The 18619-nt window shown below is 45.2% G+C and overlaps 1 protein-coding gene across 1 annotated transcript in view; it reads right to left on the reverse strand.

Annotated features, from left to right (window-relative positions):
• Window positions 1-674: 674 nt before the first annotated feature.
• The window catches only part of CCDC3 (coiled-coil domain containing 3), a 41499-nt gene continuing 23554 nt past the window's right edge, over window positions 675-18619 (reverse strand). The window contains exon 3 of the mRNA XM_054811877.1: window positions 675-3296. Within this exon, the coding sequence (XP_054667852.1) occupies window positions 3021-3296 (276 nt within the window). The 3' untranslated portion in view covers window positions 675-3020. The remainder of the gene's footprint in view (window positions 3297-18619) is intronic.

Raw genomic sequence — 18619 nt, forward strand, 5'->3', positions numbered from 1 at the left:
TGAACATTTCTGCTTGCTTTTTTTTATTTCTTTTTTTATGTTCTTTTTTTTCTTTTTTTTTCCCCCAGGACATTTTTGTCAGTTTCTATACCATCCCTTGCCATCTAGCTATGCCAACCTTCTCTGCACTTCTGCCCCCGTCTCTCCCATGTAGTTCTTCAAGAGGAACATAATCATGCCTTTCACATTAATTTGGAAAATCAATGCCCTTTTTGTGGGTTTCTAGGATAGCTGGTCCCTGAAACAGCTACAGAGTGGGTCTAAGAATTAGTGTCTGTGTCAGGCCCTGTGTGATGTACACCAACCAGAATGGACATAACCCAAATTCCTCTTCACACTTGTATTTCCTGCTCATACAGTCTCCCTGGTTGCTCTCTGGATACCGTCACCAGCCAGGACAGGCAATCAATGGTGACACTTTAATAGCATTTTTATTTGGGCTTGGCATCCCCTGTAACTTGTTGAGAGGGTGAACTTGTGATCTGATCTGACTTGCTAGTCCTTATCTCTGGAAACGATCCAAAACCAAGAAAGAATGAAAGGAAAAAATCTCACAAGGAACCAACCTTTTTTTGCTATTGTACCCAGAGGGGACATTTTGGGTTGCATTTGGATTTTGCATTTGGGGGTTTTGTTTCTGTTTTCTTTGCAAAGTAACAAAATTCTCACAAAACTGACAAGGAGAACAAAATGGTTTACTGTTGGGGGTTTTTTAAGCTAGAGAAAGGGGGAAATAGGAAGAAAATTCCAATCTTTTCATCAAAAGACAAAAATATCAGCCAAAAGAAAAAGACTTTCAACATTGTGTTTGGAAAATTTCTAAGAATATCAAAGGTGTAACTATATTAACTATACTTTCTCAGCTTTATACAAACATTTATAAAACATGAATGGATACTAGAGGGAATATTTTTATTAACAAAAAAAATTAGAACACAAGCTTTTAATACCTATACCAGGAAAAACAGTTCACTTACTTAAACAGCAGTTTAGAAACCAGAAACAAACAAAAAAGAATTAGTTACTTTCCTATGGATTTAAATTTTGGAGTTAAAATCTCTTGATAGCTTCTAGGGAAGCCTTAGGTCTGTAGTAATTTTCAGGAAACAGCATTGCTGACTGCAGCACAAAACAACTCAAATGGTGCTGATTCGGTAGGCAAAGCCTTTGAAATCAGTGGAGCTTGTGGAGGAGTCAGAATCTTAAGAAATGCCAATATTATTTCAAGAGGGGGAAAAAAAAAAAAAAGCTCTTTTTCCAAAAGGAACAAAACTGGAAGGCAATTAAACTCAGCAGCATCCTAGAAGCCAACACGAGGCTTAATTTCTGAGTTCAGCTTGGACTGAAGCTCATGGCTGAAAGCAGATACGGGCTTTTCCTAGTGCAGGGATAGTTAAAGCGTGGTCCAGCAGGGCTGTAGCCTGGATATACTCTAATTTTGAGTGCTGAGACATAGCATGGACACCATGCAGTGATCTGGTAGAGTGTGGAGAGTAAGGTGGTTTATACGTTGTTATTTCTAAGGCCTCACCTCTATGTTAAAGATCATTTGGATCAGTCCACCTTGTACGAACCAGGTTTAGCCCTGGCAGATTGTCAGTGTTGCCCAGGGCTGGGCAAGGGCCGGCTGCCCCTGTTGAAAAGCATGAAGCATATCTGCACTTGGGCCTCATGCTTGGAGTCAGAAAAACTATTCTCAGAAGGGAAGAAAAACACAAAACCTCTTCTTATACCTTTCTCTTCTTATGGTGCCCTGTTATGAAGGAAGGCTGGTTGAGTACCAAGACCCAAGAAATGCTCTGGTACATTAACACCGCTGAAAACGTTACCAGCCATGGATACTGATGCCTTAATCTATGCTGCTTGAGCAGAAGTCACTTTGTAAATGTCTAATAAAGGACATGATGGAATTTTTTTTTTTTTTAATGACATAACCAAGAAATGGGATTTACTTCATTTTTTAAGAAATTAGACTATATCAAATGTGTAATAAAAATATTTTCTATAGGATTTTAAAATATATACATATATAAACTACCTTAATTTTTAATGCCCTGTTGATATTGATGTGGTCTCTACAATATCTAAATGTAACTAAGTGAGGCTGCCCAGCAACCTCCATTATACCTCAATCAGTGATTACAAAACTTGAAGCCTTGTCCACACTGTACATTAAACCTGCTTGAAAACAGGATCTGAAATTGTCTGCTCAGTCTGATCCAGCACCCACTAATACTCAGGCTAAGTCCACTCCTGACTGCAGGAGCTGGATGAGGTCCTAGACTCAGTCCTGACATGACGTGGTTTCCAACCCTGTTGACTGGGCAATGATAAAGGCTCTTGAGAGAGTTACTGAGACCCTTAAGGCACTTCCTGGTAAAATAAAAAATATTAGATATTTTATTTAGAATACTTAGGGATATTTAGAAACAGTTTCAAGACAATTTGGGCACATCTATACTTCATTTTGAAGAGGGCCCAAGCTGACAGTGTCCTGGACGTAGCCTTTGCTCAGACACTGGATGTAGAATTTAGTCAAGCTTAAGGGAGGTTGAGAGCTTAGGAGTGATGATGGAGCAAAGAGCATTCATGCCTGCATTTCCTACAGCATCCATCTCCATACATACTCTTGGCCTTGCTTGCCCAGCCCATGTGGAGGACATAAGTTGGCACCAGATCTTTCCAAGAAGATCTCCTGTGTCAAGTGTCTGTAAGGGCTGAATGGGCACTTTAATCAAAAGCAACCTAAAACTGGTGACGGAGGTGGAGGGGAGTGCAGGTGGAGAAGCACAGATTAGAGTCTAGCCCTCTGTCCACTGAGGACATGGCTTTGGGCTGTGCCTCCAACACCCAGCCAAACACGGTTTGCATTCCTGTGTCATCTAGCACTGTGTCTAAAGCAAGTTCAGATTCATTTTCCATGCAAGATTTGCAGCACAGTGTAGACAAGGTGTGAGGGCCAGATCCTGATCTAATGCAGGCAAAATTCACCATCATTGGCCTGAGCAGTTACCCTTGCATTATACTTTAAGGTAGGTAGCATGGGAGTTCTCCTGCTTCAAAGAGTTAATATAGGGGATTTGACCACCTGCAGAGGAAAGTTTCTCGCTGAGCTTTCGGTTCATCTGCTCCATGTGCCTGGTGTTTTTCCTGGCTTGCCGGAGAGACCTCTTGACTTTCTTCACCCGATCTCGCAGCTGCTTGTTGCGCTTCTCCAGCGTCGCCACTTTCTGCTGCAGCTTCTTCACTCTGTCCTCCTCCTCAAACAGGGCTTTCTGGACTGAGGAGCACATGAGCTGAGGAGACAGCGGAAATGAAATAGCAACAGGTGAGCTTTACACAAAAATGTATTAAAGCAAGAGTTAATTCAGGTGTTCCTTGAAACACCTCACAGCTCTTCAAAAGTAGAATGCTTTTTTTGGAAGTTCTGTTCTTCTTTTATACCTTTTTTAGTAAAATCCTCTCTTTCACTTCTGTATTCAGATAAGACTCAAAATTCTAGATCTTAATGATAGTAGTGATTCACAATTACTTTTACAAACTGTTTTGACTGACCTGTCCAGCCCACTGAGGCTACATCAAATTTATGGAGGAAGGCTGCCCTATTTCTGGTACGAAACTGGAGTTCAGGCCAAGGCATGCCACTTTTGGAAAACTCTAGATTTGATTCAGCTTAGCAGCCCTTCAGAAACCCCAGACCTTGACGTGAGTCTGCCCTTTGCTCTTTATATCAACATGTGAAATAAGGACAGCACCTGCAAAACACAGAACTAGTTGGTTTTGTCTTTTCAAGAACTGAGTTGTCTTAAATATCTCATTATATGGGCTTCTTTCAGATGAAACCCTAAAGGGTAAAATCTCAGCAGTCTCTAGGAGCATTCAAGATCCCTTAACTTTAACAGAAGCAATTTTTTTGGGGGGGTCATCGGCTGTAAACTGCCCCTCCCACTACCAACTTATTGCAATATTGCCCCCCCAGTAGGGACATCAAGCTCTTGATGTCCACTTATGCTGTGGCTATTAGATAGACAAAAAAAAAAAAAAGTATGGAGCCAGCTTCAAAGGTGCTGCACCCAAGGCATCACTGAAAAAGCAGCTCACAGGGTATTTTCAGATTTGCTGGGCTGGATGATGGTCCAAATGAAAAACGACTGTGGGACAATTGTTCCTCCTCTACTACCTCATCCCAGGATGACCCAGAGGTCTATCTCAGCTATATGTGATTGCCATGTTTACTGTCTCCTACTTCTGACTTGCTTCCTGTCTGTAGGTGCAGCAGTAGGGATGGGATGAGAAACACCAGCTACAAAGGCTCTTGACTAGTGTCAATGCAGAGGAGTTGCGCTCCTGACACACAATGTTACTTGGGATGGTAACCTCCTCTTAAGCAGCTAAAAGTGAGACTCAGGTCGGGCTCCTGTCTTTCAGTTTCACCTGTAATGTCTGCAGGGAGAGACACCCTTCAAGAGGGTGATCTCCACCTTCCACGGCAGTGGGAGGAATCACCCTCTGAACACAAGTCTCTTGTTTCACTGACTACAAAGGCACCAACGTCCATGTTTTCTACCTGGGTAACATTTTACAAGCAGAAAAAGAGGAGGTGCTGGGGCTTAAGTACAGCCTCGCCATAAAGTTTCTGATCTAGCGGAGCCACCACAGAAATCTATTTCTTCCCAGGGTGATGTCTCTCCTTCTTTTTTTCCTGCAAAAAGCATCCTGAGATATTTTATTGTGCAAGTAGGACTTTTAGCTGATTGCTGCACTGGTGCGCTGTGAGGAAAGGCAGTGTATTCTGCTGGATTTATCTCCTATATACATCTAGTTTTCTTTTTCTCATGTGTGTCAAGTGCTCCTGGAGCCTGGATGGGCATTCTCTGGCAGAACATTTGGAACAGACATGGAATCTAAATAAACAAGTAAATCCTCACTGTGATGATGAAGGACTACATGTTTCTTTCCATCCTACTTTGTAGTATTTTCAACAACTGAAAGTAGGGGGAGGAGCCCGCTTTGATGATTAATATTTCATTTGCTTTGGAAACCCCCAGCAGCTGAAAACCATGGCCAGTCCGCACAAACACAACAACTGCTTCCAGTCACCACAAGATCTTGTTTCTTGTGCAAAAGCATTGCGGGGCTTTGCTAAAAGGTAAATGCTTGCTCTGACAGTCCTCTCATTAGGGCTCTTGTATAAATGCATGGTGGGGAAACTTGGAGCTCGCAGATAAGAGGGCCAGAAATTGCACTGAAGAGGAGGGAATTTGGTTTTGATCGCGGCTCATTCCAAGTGGTATTTGAAAACAGCCAGCACCTCTTGGCTTTTGTGTTTGCCAAACCCTTGCAAAACTGCAAGCAGAACACTTCTTGAATTTAAATCCCTGCAAAGGAGAGCACTGAGTTAGGAAAAGACATTTGTTGGGAAGACAGGAGGTGGAAACTCTACTTCATAGAGATTTCTTGCGTTTTCCATTGATGCAGTGATAGGCATGGCATATGACAGAGTCCAGTGCAGAAGAACAAACAATTCACGTAGCTGAAGTGTGAGGCTGTGTGAACCCAATCGTGTCTCATCTGTCTGAGCTGACTGGTGGGGAAATGGTAATGTCTGATGGCAGACATCAGGCATGGCATCAGCCTCATCCCAGAGGCACTCCCAAACCTTCTGAGGTTGGTCCTCTGTCAGCAGAGGTAGTTAAGCTCTACAGAGCCACTCAGAAACTTCTCAAACACCATCAAAAAGCCAGCCACCTCATTTGCTTATGCTGTTCCTCTTCCAGTTCCTCACTCTCCAGTCTGAAACCTATGGTTTAGTGGTTAAATTATCTGGAGATTTCCAGAGACATCACTGGAACAACACAGTTATAAAAAACTGAGGTACTGTCAGACACGCACAGCTCTGCTCACCAACAGGGCAGGCGATAGGGAGAGCCCAGCTTGATAATTGGATGCCTGCCTGCAATTGCAGGACTACCAGCTGAAAAACTCTTTGCTCCTTCTGCAAGGGGAAGAATAACAAGGTGGAGTCCTCACATTCTCACCAGCTGGTTACAAACAGCGTTTTTCACAGAGCTCTGCAGTGAGTATCACAGAATGGTTTGGGTTGGAAGGGATCTTTAAAGGTCATCTAGTCCAGCTCCCTGCAATGACCAGGGGCACCTTCAACTAGAGCAGGATGATGTTTAAATGTGAGTGCTGTCCTACCCTTGCTGTTACTGCTAGGGCTGCGGTTCACATGAGTGCAAACAAATTACTTTTAAACTGGTGCTGAGAACTGAGTAACCGCAACAGTTAGGAGCTCAGCACAGCCTGTATAACTAACCCAGCTGCTAAACAAATGGGTGAGAAGTTAACCAGCCTTTGGTCCGTGTTGCTACTTGAGTACTTCATGTTTACAGCCAGATGAGATATCCCTGCATTGTGCAGTCATTCCTATGGAGCATATCTACAGACAGGAATTTCACACCCCATTTTGTCTGGTTTCATGCACCCATAAATGTGCACAGTTTGCACTAGTGACCATCAAGATCAGACTTTAGTCCAAAGGCATTGCTAAAAGCTACAGAGAACTGGAATTTGTTTCTGGGAGTGCCCTGTGCTCCCATTTTCCCTCACAGCTTGCCATGTCAGATACACTAGAGAAGGTGGGTTGTCTCGGGTTTTTTGTTTGGTTTTTTGTTGTTGTTGTTTGTTAGGGGGTTTTTTTATGCAATGTTTAAGGGACAATGAAATCTCTGTCTAGCAAGGTAAGTCACTGAGGAGCCAGTTCCACTTGGTGCCACTGAAGGAAAGGGTGGGAAAGAGTGGATAGCTGACAACTCCTATTCCCACAACGAATAGGAAGACAAAACAATTATGCAACAGCTCTGGAATGCCACACTTAGCATGGCATACATGCCCACAGACCTGGGAAATGGAGAGCAGGACCAGGAAATGGCTCGTCAGAAAAACTTATTCTTCTAGGTTTCCTTCACAAGTTACTTTGTCTAGTGACCCACAGTTCAGAAGAGTTGTTTGTTCTGGAGATCTCTGTTTGCATGTCTGCTTGTTCCACAGTTTTGTTAGCAAGGCATCCTCAGTAGTGGTTGAACTCGAGTCCAGAGCAGTACCAGGAGATGTAACATGAAAGGTAGCACATCAAGAACCATACAGGTCCTTAGGATTTAGCCCAGACAGCCTACAGCTGTGAAACCACAAATTAAATATATTTAAGTATTTGTCTGAAACATCCTGTCACAAATATACCTAGTTTTAAGTTTCACTGCATCTAGATGATTTACAAAAGCTGTCCATCTGCCAAACAAATCAGGACTGTAACAAATCAAACTGATTTTCTGAGAGTCACATTACAGGCGTGTGAGCTGTTTACCAAACACCCTGAAGTGATGCATATATACATTTGTCTGATTGACAGACACACACATCTGCCTTCTACAAGCTTCATTTGAATGGGACAGTGGCTAGGAAATGCCCAATGGATAAAGGCATGATGGTAGTGTTCATCCACCATAAATTGTCCATAAATGGCTAAAGTTAGGGTTACAGACCTCAAGTCACTCAAAACCCAGCAGTGGCACTCCAGTCTTGCCCTTCATCTACCAGAGGGAGAGAAGTTGAATTCTAGCTAGCTCTCCTTGTGCATGTGACCTATCGGCAGCACTGCTAAAAAGCACTGGAGCTCCACTACCTAGAAGTCTTTCATTTCAGGTCTCCTAAAAATATCGTTCACAGCTGACAGAATATTTTACACTTTGATATAAGGTGTCGTCAGGCAAGATGATTGTAGGAACGTCTTTAAATGTGTGACCATAAGACCTGATCTCCTCTGCATGTACATGATGTTTTTTAGAAGACCTGGGCATGAGTTACTTTGGTTTCTTGTCCTCAAATCTTCCTCCTGACCCACACTGTTAATGGGAGCAGTGTCTAGCTGGGATACTCCCTCAGCATCCCAGGCCCAGCATCACCCCAGCACAACCTATTTGGAGTGTCCAGTGGAAGATATGAGAGAATCTCCCTCTGGAAATGCAGCCCGAGCACTGCTGGTCGGGGAGCACAGCTCCTGCTCTGCTGCAGAGCCTCCTCCGCACTGCGTCCCAGCGAGCTCACCACGTCCCCGCACTGCTCTCTCACCCTTCCCTGCTATAAATCTGCTCTGCCGAAAAGGTAAAAACTGTCTAGTTTTTCTGCACATTGACTTGCTGCTCTATATAAAACATCTTAAACCAAAGCCTTATGCAGCATGAAGTGTGTACCTCCAGCTCTATTTGTCTCAGCACAGCAATAATTCATGCACTCTCTCTTGTGGGGCTCAAGAGCCAAACATAGCTCTTTTTTTTTTTTTTGGTTTTGTTTTTTTTTTTAACTCTACCAGGTTTTATTTCCCCAATCCTTTCTGTGCTCTTAGCAAGAGGAAGGGCTCTGTGCCCTGCGGAAGATAATATGGATACGATACAGCTCACACAGATGAACTTCACCTCTCCTGGCCAGGAAGGTCCCTTTTGAGCTCTGCCTTGCCGTGGCCAGATTTCAGACTCTGAGCATCACTTTCTCCTTTTGTTCAGCCCCTTTGGGCAGGCTGCGTGGGAGTGAGCGTGTTGGATAGAAAGACGGTCGGTGCAGCAAAGGATAGCAGGAGGGGTCTGGCAGAGGAGGGTATTGGGTTTGGGATGGAGTGACTTAACCTCCAGTTACTGGGACTTTTTAGCCAAGACTAACATTTCTGCTGAAGTGTGGAAAAGCCCCTGTCAGCACTGTTAAACCATCGTGTTTGGTGAAGTAGTGGGGGCATGGCAGTGCTGGGTTAAACCACCTCTGCTCGCTGCAAGACCGCACCTTTCAGAGGAACCAAATCAGGGTCCCAAGGGCAGATCTAGCATCACTAGCATTAACGAGGACAAGCTGGGATTTCACCCTAGGACTTCATTTGAATCACCAAGATACATAAGACATTCACTCTTACTGAATGCTGGGTCACCATTTGCCGTAGGAGGTGTAAGGCTTGTGGCACCGGTCTCCTATTCATTTGAAATATTAGAGATGGGAACTTCATTGGGGTACGAAGCACTGCCTGCAGGGAGCCTCTGCCACCCCAAGGTCTCTCAGCACTGCAAAGGTTTCTTTCTTCCCATTTTACTGCTCATTAAAAGCAGATTTTCACTTTAAACACCTAAGAGGCAGACAGTAAAGGCAAGTTGTCTTGCCTTTCCCAACCATCATTAGAGAGGAATGGGCATGTCCAAGGGGAGACCTTGGCCTTCTTGCCTACCTTAGATACCTTCCTCAGGTGGGCCACTTTTACAGACCCCTCTCCATTGCCTAGATAACTAGCTCAGACTAAGATGGATCCCATCCTGAGTCCCCGAAATGGCAGCTGGCATCACTGCCTACCCAGGACAGGCTGCAAGGGCAGCGCACGGGCAGTTTCCTTGGAGTTTGGAGAACCTTGCCCTGGAAACAGACTCAAATCTGTGTCCACAGGCAATTGGGAGTCTTTAAAAACAGCCCTGTTTGTTCCAATCTCCACCACTGCTTGGTGGAAAACCACCCAAAGAATCATTCCAGGGCCTGCCAGGCCCAGGTCTTGGCCAGCATCTTGGCAGGTCTCTTGAGTGATACTTGGCCCTGACATCCCTCTGAGCTGAGAAGGGCCCATGTACCTGGAAAATGTGAACAGTGTTTACAAGCTGTGACGCAAGGCCCGAGTGCCAGCAGCTCCATGAAGACACTGACTCAGCACAGAGGATGGTCTACTTACAAGGAAGAGTGTTTTTCACAAGGAAAAACACTCGTAACCTATTCTTCTGATCTTTTTTTAAATAATGATCTTAAGCTGAACAACAGATTTTTTAAAAAAGATTCTTCCCTGTGATTAAGTACTTTGAAAAACCAGACCTTCCTCCCTGGCAAGGTGTCTGAATTGCTGGTGGCTCTCATCTGCAGTGGGTGTTGCAGGCATCTGTTTCAAAACCCTACCCTTTGCCTTCAAATTCACAGCCTTTGCATCTCCTGGCTGGGGGTAGTTTTAGAGGACACATGGGGATTAGGAGGCACTTTGGGGCTGGTGAAAAGACTCGCAAACCTGGAGATACCTGGAGACAGGTCCCGTGCCCCAAAACCACATATGGAGCATGTCTTGGGGCATTGCTTTCCTCACTTTGAGCCCTGAAGCCTGAGACGCTGCTGAGGGGGAGGATGCAAAGATACCAGGGACAGTCTCACCCAGTCCCCTCTGCCAAGATTGGGGATGGAGATGGAAATGTGTCTCCATGGTACTTGGTTTGGTCACTGCCAGTACCCAGGAAGGGATCAACACCTTACTCCCTATACTTGCAAAGGAAAAATGGCAATGATTTAACGAGAAGAGAAACCACACTAATCAAGAAGACAGGAAAGAGAAAAAAAAGGTGTCGAGTATGAGCCAGGCTGCCTACCACAGGCACCTCACTTGTGCCAAGTGAGCAGATAAGCCAGTCCTGACAGTAAATCCCTAAATTGCCTGCCAGGCAGTGGGAGACAGAAGGTCTCCAGGAAGAGAAAAACAAATCAAGAGGGCAGGACCTCACTCTGGGGCATCTCCAAGTCTCTTTCCTCTCCTTGCTGACCACGCAGGCAGTGAGGGAGGCACACCAAGAGCTGCTTTTCCCCATTGCTCCAAGGTGGAGGGCCTTGTTTCCTTTGAAAACATTCCTCCGAGCGATTCGCCCAAGATGCCACAGGAATGTGGTGGTGGATCTGGGAGGGAAGCAGCAGTGAAGTCTCACGTCTAAGTGGTTTAGCAGGAGCAGCCATCCTCCTCCTCTCCCGGCTGCAGCCGCCAAGCACTGGGCTCGCTGCTCAGCCCCGCCAGCCCCATACCTTGTGCTTTCCACATTTCCAGGAGCTTCTCAGCGCTGCTCCCGGCTTCAGGCTCGGCAAAGCACACCTGCTGAGATAGGTCAGGGTTGGGGGGAAGCAGAGGGTCTTTCAGCCGTCCCAGGGGTTTAGCCCCCGGGGACAGGTGGTGCCACCTTGCCAGCCTCTTTGCTGAGACCTGTGTCACCCCCTCTGACTCCCTCCACCAAAAATGCTCAGGGTGGCCAGTGAAATAATGACCCGTGGGATGGCACACGCCTCCATAGTGTACAAGAGCAGAGACAGCAGCCAGACATTACTCCTGGCTCTCCACCCCTATTACGGGGGATGTACAGAGCTCATTGCAAGGGCAGACAGCTCGCAGACCTTGCCACGCAGCTATCTGCAAATTGCAAATACAACCCAAGGCAATGCCGCGTCTGCTCTGCTTCCTTCTAGGTGCCATGCATGGGTGGGAGATATTCCTGATACACCTCTGTCCTGTTCCTGGGGAGCACACGGGGCAGGTATGGATTAAGCTGCTTACTTACAGGTAAATGACATTGAATGTTAGTGCACTATGGAGCTCAACTATACTTAAAGGAAAATGCTTTGAGTAAGGAAAAAAAAATCTTTTCTCTGTTACTAGAAACAATTTAGGTGCTGAGAACAAACATAGTTTTAAGTCTACCTTACAAGACAGGTTGCTTCATAGATTTCTGCATTTTGCTCTGCCTGAATTCTGAAAATGAGTGAGTTACTGCTTTTACTTTTTCTTTTCTTTTTTTTTTTTCTGTCTCAGAGGTAGGGTTGCAGTTTCAGCTGGGCTTCAAAAGTCTCTGTAAGAGGCTTTTTTTTTTCTATAACAGAAAGTTTCCATTTCCACAGCTAACAAACTTTCCAAAACTTGCTATCCGCTTTAATTTCCAGCTCAGCTTTTTCCCATCTAGTATTTTTATTATCACAATAGAACTAATTAGGTCTGATATCCCTAAAACTACTTTGCCAATATACCTTACCTCAAGTGTATTGTTCTCCGACTGAAAGTTGCTGTGTGACCGCGTCTCCATCTAAACTTGTTTTACTTGGCTTGTATTTCAGTAGGATTAGGTCACCGTTCCCCCCCACATACACACAGCAAATTAATTAAATACCAAGGAAGGGATAAAACCAGCAAGACCCAGAAACAGAGTGTATTGTGTCCTTCCCTCTCACTGATGGGAACGCAGGGAAATGAGAAACCGCTGATCAGAGCAGCATGACATCTCTACGCTTTGCTCCTATTTATTGAAATGTCGGCGTTGATTTTTGAATGAGCTGACCTCTACCTCGTGTTACAACAGCTCCTAGAAACTTCATTTAATTTAATGGTCCTGTTAAATAGACAGGATACACCCTATAGCAGGGTAGCGGTGAGGCAAGTACAATATATTCAAATCCACCATCCCCAGATGCAGCTGAAGCTGAGAACCAGCATGAGCTGGTGAGGAAACGTATTTATCTTTACCAATATTAATTTGCATGAGAACAATATTAGTTTAAACCAGGATTATACCTGGTTTGAGGTGTTTACTTTAAGTATGGTTTACTTCAGTCTAATGTATTAAAACTCATAGGAGTTCCCTGGGGGTCCTAACAGAGGTGATTGATGCTCCGGTGTGGCAGGTGCTGTAGGGATGTCTGCAAGCTGAGGTTTAGATTAAATATAGCTGTTAGGGCTACAAAATAACAGGTGGGAAATGTGGGCTGTGGGAGGACAGGGGCACATGGAAACAGTGAAACAGGATTGATTAGGGGCTTAATGAATTCAACACCTCCTGTGGGTAAAGCGATGCCAGACCTCTGCGTACTCCCCAGGAGATTCAGAGCACAAATGCTCAGTGCCTGCATCCTCTCTGCTGAGAAAAGCAGGGAAGGACTGGGATCAGTAACTATATAATAAAATATATTTTATATACAATATAAAAACCCCTTTGCTTCTCTGTCACCTCTAGGTCAGAATGGGGAAAGAGAGAAGCAGAGCAAATCCCAGTGGGCTGTGGTTGGATATTTGCAAATGGCCACAGTGTGACCGCAATGCTTTAAAAGCTGCCTCTCAAGAAAGCACAGAAACAGGGACATTTACTGTAAGTGGAGTCCGTGTCTCCTCCCCAGCAAATACATCATACCTAGGGGAAGCTTTATGCACAGGAGGAGAACCCGTGCTGAGAAAGGCAAATGTTTAAAGTTAACGCAATGCCTATAAAAGTCATGTTGCCCTATAAATCCCTCCACTCTGGACGTCTTGGCTTCATACTTCACATAAGCTGCTGCAGCTCAGCTGCCTTTACAAACAGATAGGATTTCCTTGGCTGCAGGCTCAGCTGGAAGCCCTGAGCATGCTCTGCTGCTGTGCAAAGCTTCTGGATTTCAAAGAGCAAACGCAGGTGCCCTGGGGCAACCTGCCATCCTCCGGTGCCGCTGGGAAGCGGAGGTGTCCGCATCGCTCCTGAGCATCCGTAGGAGCTGCCGGAGCTGTTGTACTTCGTCAAGTCCGCTTGGGTGCAGAAAAGCAGGAGGAGTGAAAAGGGCATACTGAGACCCATATTCATCTGGTGGGTCCCTTGGGGTAGTCTTTGCGCCACCTTGCTTAATGTATCTGACCTAGATCCTGGGTAGGAAACATCGGTTTTCTGGGCTCTTTCTACACTCAATGGAGAGACAGAAATTCCTCCAGAGGATGAGTCAGAGAAACTAATTTAGGGCAGGGAAACAGGCACTAAAACAGAGCTCAGTAGTATGGAAACTCCAGCACCGTGCTTACGCACACAGCCGGAGGCACCCCTGCCATGGCAGGAGCAGGACAAGAGGCTCTAATGAAGCCTTTCCCTGTAAACAATAAGGGATCTGTGAAACCTTGAGAGAAATGACGGCAGCGGCATTGAAATCAGACTGGATGAAGCACAGGAGCTTGACAAAGGGCGTCTGAATCCGCTCCTGAGCTGCTCTGCAAGCCCAGAGCAAAGAGGAGACCTCAGCAAGAAGCTGATTACTGTGCCCCACGCAAGCAGCCCTGGGAGAGGTGACCGAGCGAGTGGTGACGAACAGCACAGACACAGCAGAGGACCAGGCTCAGCCCTCATCCCAGCGCGGAAGTGCCACAGGTTGCCACAGCGGTGAAGTGGAAAAGCTTCGGTGAGGTTGAAGAAGCAAAGACAAAGGGATGGAAAAACAAACATCTGTGATCTGCAGGCGCTCTCCGGCTAACGTCAGCACGCCGGGAAAGGAACCGAGGAGGCAAAATGCCTGAGAGACTCATCAGCAGCTCTGAATAACAAGCTCCAAGCACTAACATCTGGCTGACGGAAGCTCTCTGCTACTCACAGATACTCCCGTCCCACCGGGCAGCTCGGAGCAGCCTGTCCACAGCTCTGGCCGCTGCGTGGGCTGTAAATCCTGAAAGGGCCCCGGACCACCCAGGATGCAATAAATGGGCAACAGGCTACTCTGAGCATGGCAGGGTTTGGAAAATAACCAGTCTTCAAGGTGCAGAGATAGGTATTTAGGGGACTACCCTCCTGCTTGCCCATGCTCGAATGGCCCTAAGCGTTCAGGGCATTAATGGCTGTTTCCACAGGAGTGAAAAGCTGCTGTTTCACTCTAGTACAATCCCTCAGATGGGGTCCTGTTCCTGAGCCAGTACTTCAATTCTCAGTAGAAATTTCAGGCCAGGGAAATACAGGTTTACATTTGAAATCCAGCATCATATTTTACAGCCCAAGTCTTTCCTTGCCACTTTGCCGCGCTTCACGTGGACGCAGAAATATCAGAAACTCCCATCATGTGCTGGCTGCACAACTTACTGCCTTACACAGGGAAAGCTTTTCACATAGGACTGGTTACAATGCCTGTGTAAAATAAGGCCTTAAGGTAAGCGTGAATTGGGTCTCCCCGCACACACAAGCCTGGAGCCCTCTTTCCAGCCTGATTTCAGGAGGAGGAGGATTGCAGCCACGGCTACACCGGACAAAATGCCTGCGGGGCTGACGAATGCCCAGCGGTGAACTCTTCCCTGCAAGCATCTAAATTATAGAGCATGCACTCCGCTGCTGGTTAATGTTACAATGGTGGCTCTTGACTGTTTAATCCTAAGTTAATAATTGTGTTGGAGCGAGATAATTACATAGCAAGTGCCACACCACTGCACATGAACACACGGCGATACCTCTGAGCTACGGTTCAATCACACACTGCTTTGTTTTTTGGCTCTTTTGTGAATAATTGCCCTGTGGTCTGCAAAATCTTGTAAAATCCTGCTGTCATGTACTTACCTATAAAATCTGCTATTGTTCCTGGTAAAATACTTAGGGGCAGGTAGCAAATATATCCCTGTAAGTCTGTGTTACATTTGTGTATGCATCTGCATATGAAGGCTTTAAATTTCATTATGAAAGTAATTTTCTCTAACACTCCAAAATTCTTCTGTGGATATTCCTTTTTCTTTGCTCACATTTCCCTGACACAGAAGCTACCTGTGCTTTCACCAGCTTTGTATCGCATTATTGCATCCCTTTAGCAATAGCAAGAGCCAGGATCTGGACAGTCCCGAAGAGCAGACAATCTGAATTGCCCCCAACCCTTCCTGCAGTAGCAATCACAATATCCACACCAGGCACCATCCATACAACCCCACAAGAATTGCCTGACATCATAGCAACAGAAAAACCACCACAAAACTCACTGTGAGGAAGCCAGGACCTGGGCTCCAGTCTAGTCTCTTAACCAGGACACTTTCCTTGTCTTTTGGCAATGGTAATTTTGGAAGAGCAAAATTGCAATTATTTTGAGCTGCATTATCTGAACAGTTTGTTCTCATTAAGCAACACACACACTTCACACCTAATCAAAGAGGGCAGATGATAAAATTAATGTCCTAATCAGAGGAAAGGAACTGGATGCCTCCACTACAGAGAGGGCAATATTCAGTTAGGGGAAAAGCAGTCCCAGTGAGAACTAGCTTCTCTGTGTTTCGATTCCCCATCTCCAACAATGGGGATTACAGGACATTTGTGATTTACAGAGTTTTCTGAACCGTTATAGTCTATGGTATATAGCGAATATAGACAGAAAGGTCTATATTCAAAGCCCGGGACAGGAGCGATAGGGGAGCCAGGACTTGTAGTGAGATACTTCACTTGCATGCGGAATGGTCTTTGTGCTTCTCTGTGCAAATTCGGACTATGAGCCCAGAAAGCACATTTTTCCATGCATGGTACTGCTAGGCGTTGCCTACCACTGCAGCCTTGTCTCCAGTGATCTGAAAACTCATTTTCCAGTAAGGATCCTGGATAAATTGCCCCGCACTGGAGCCCATGACTGGTTGAGCTTTCAATAATTAGGGGTTTAGTCAATAAAAAATTGTAATATAAAAGGTGCATCTCTGAGTGTCATGGATCGAGGTATTTAAGTCCACATTATCCAAGAAGGGGACAATCCTGTCTATGTGAATTCTTGGCTTAGACAGCTGAGCAACATCCATGGGATTTGGATGTGTGGTGCCTCACATTCATGACAGACAGGAGGAATTTTCAAAGCTGGGAGGATCACAGATCCCACTCAAAATCATTGAACATTTTTGGAAATCTCCCCACGTGTCTAAATGATTTACCATTAGTTTAAGTTTTCTTTGAAGAGAACGGTAATGGTGATTAAATGTGCTGCAATCCTGAACCCTTATTCCCTCAGATACTGAAGACAGGAGAATGAGCTGTAGGTGATGTATGTACTCAAGGCTTCAATCTCAGAAGTGTATAACACTGGGAAAAGAGACAACTCTGTGGCATTAAATAATTATTATTTTCTCTATCTTTTTAATGCTTATTTGTAAACCCTCTTTACCTGCAGGACAAGGACAGACCTGCTCAGCTTAATGAAAGTGGCGTGGCGCTGTACAAGTGTCTGGTAGGTTGAAAAGGACTAAGAAATGGTGGACTGTCACTTCACCACCTGCAAAAAACATCTTCTTTTGGGAGCTGAAAGGTGTCTCACCAGCTAAAACCTGGGCCATTTATTAGTTGATTAAACACAGTCATATCATAATCTGTCCTCAAAATGGGACAATTGTGCCCTCTGCTTGGTGCACGATCGCTGACTTGGCAATGGGAATTGGAGAGGGCACGGACATATTCATACTTCTGCTCAGTTCCAGACGTACCCAGTGGAAGATGCAGATGGGTGGGTGTTATAGCCCCAAGACCAAAGGTTTCAAGCATGACTGAAGGGACAGCTTCCAGCAACTGCCCTCATGGGGACATAGATTACAAAACCAACCGTCCTTTAGGCACCATTCACCAACAGGCAACAAAATGGGTGCGAGCAGTTGGTCAACAACATGCCAATGGTCATACCTCTTATTCTTCTGGACCTAAGGGTCAATAAACCAGCAGAAAAGCCAACAGAAGAATACACAAGGAGATTTTACAGGAAGGGAAGGAAACATTTATTCTCATTCTTTGGCTAGGACAGAAATTAATGGGAGTTTGAGCGAGTGTGGAAGAGCACAACAAGAACAGGGCACTAAGCCCCTGGAGGGATTTGTAGAGACCCTTTTCTGCCGGTATTTGAGACCTCTCTCCATCAACCAGATGTGATTTAGGGTTAATACTTGTAAACTGCAACACAAGCTCAGCTGAAAAGACTGGATGACCAATTTGTTTAATATGATTCCCATCCAGACAGATCTATCAGTCCTGCCTCAGTCTGTTTAATCCTGTTAGTAAGTACTCACTGTACTGGCATTACAGCACCTACACTTCTCATAGCAGCCAGCGTTACTGAGAGACAATCAAACTGTTGATCTACACTGCTCCCTCAGGATATTTGTGAGGCATTTCAAGTGAAGAAACACAAAAAAATCATAAAAATTTGCATAACTTCAAGTGTTTTTCCTTCCATATTTTCCCCATCCTAGAGATCCTGCCACTTACTAATGTTTCCTTATTTAATCCCTTCCTAAAATAACCTTTTTCCATTGAGAAATTTGCAAGTGTTTGGGAGGGGAAGGAGTTGTTTGCTGTTTTGATGGAAGGAGAGAAACTAAATTATTTCCTGGCTGAGATTTATGTGTCAAGTTTTAGCTTGCAGCCAGATTTTTTTAGCCAAGTTATAAAATCTGAAGATAATTCCAACTTTCCTCCTCAGTGATTTTTATGAGGTAATTCCTGATATGTGCTGAAACAAAAGGAGACTACACACTATGGAGGTTTTCAATGGAAACGAGGAGACCCATCCCTACGCAGAAGGAAAGGGCAGGAGTATATGTCAGTCTAGGCAGAGCTGTCAGAAAGCAGAAACTCAGCCCCATCTTACTAAAAACTGGTGAAAGCGTTGATGAACCCATGTCTCTTAAATGCTTTGGATGCCAACTGAGAGCAAGGCAGAGGTTGCACTTGACCATGGACAAAATGAAGCTTAGTTTTGCTTAAGGCATCGGGCTTTTTGGAAACTTAAGAGCAAATGCCTTGATGCCATACCTTAAAGATGCTCCTGATCTGCTGAGACTATTCAGTTAGAGACTGGTCAGCTGGAAGGTGTTATGGTCATGTCTTCCAGCAAAAGGACACAGAAATCCCTCACTAAGCCATGGGCAAAGTTGCACTCCTCCATCCCTTCTGTCACATTTTCCATGCCAGACCAGCGCAACAGTGATAGCCTGACCCATGCCTGAGCATTAAGGTGGCCAGAGCAGTTAGTTGCCCATGGACTGGATCAAAGCAAAGAGAAAAGAGGCAGCAGAGATGAGTAACTGTGT

Source organism: Grus americana, chromosome 1 (genome assembly GCF_028858705.1).
Source record: "Grus americana isolate bGruAme1 chromosome 1, bGruAme1.mat, whole genome shotgun sequence".
Lineage (NCBI taxonomy): Eukaryota > Metazoa > Chordata > Aves > Gruiformes > Gruidae > Grus > Grus americana.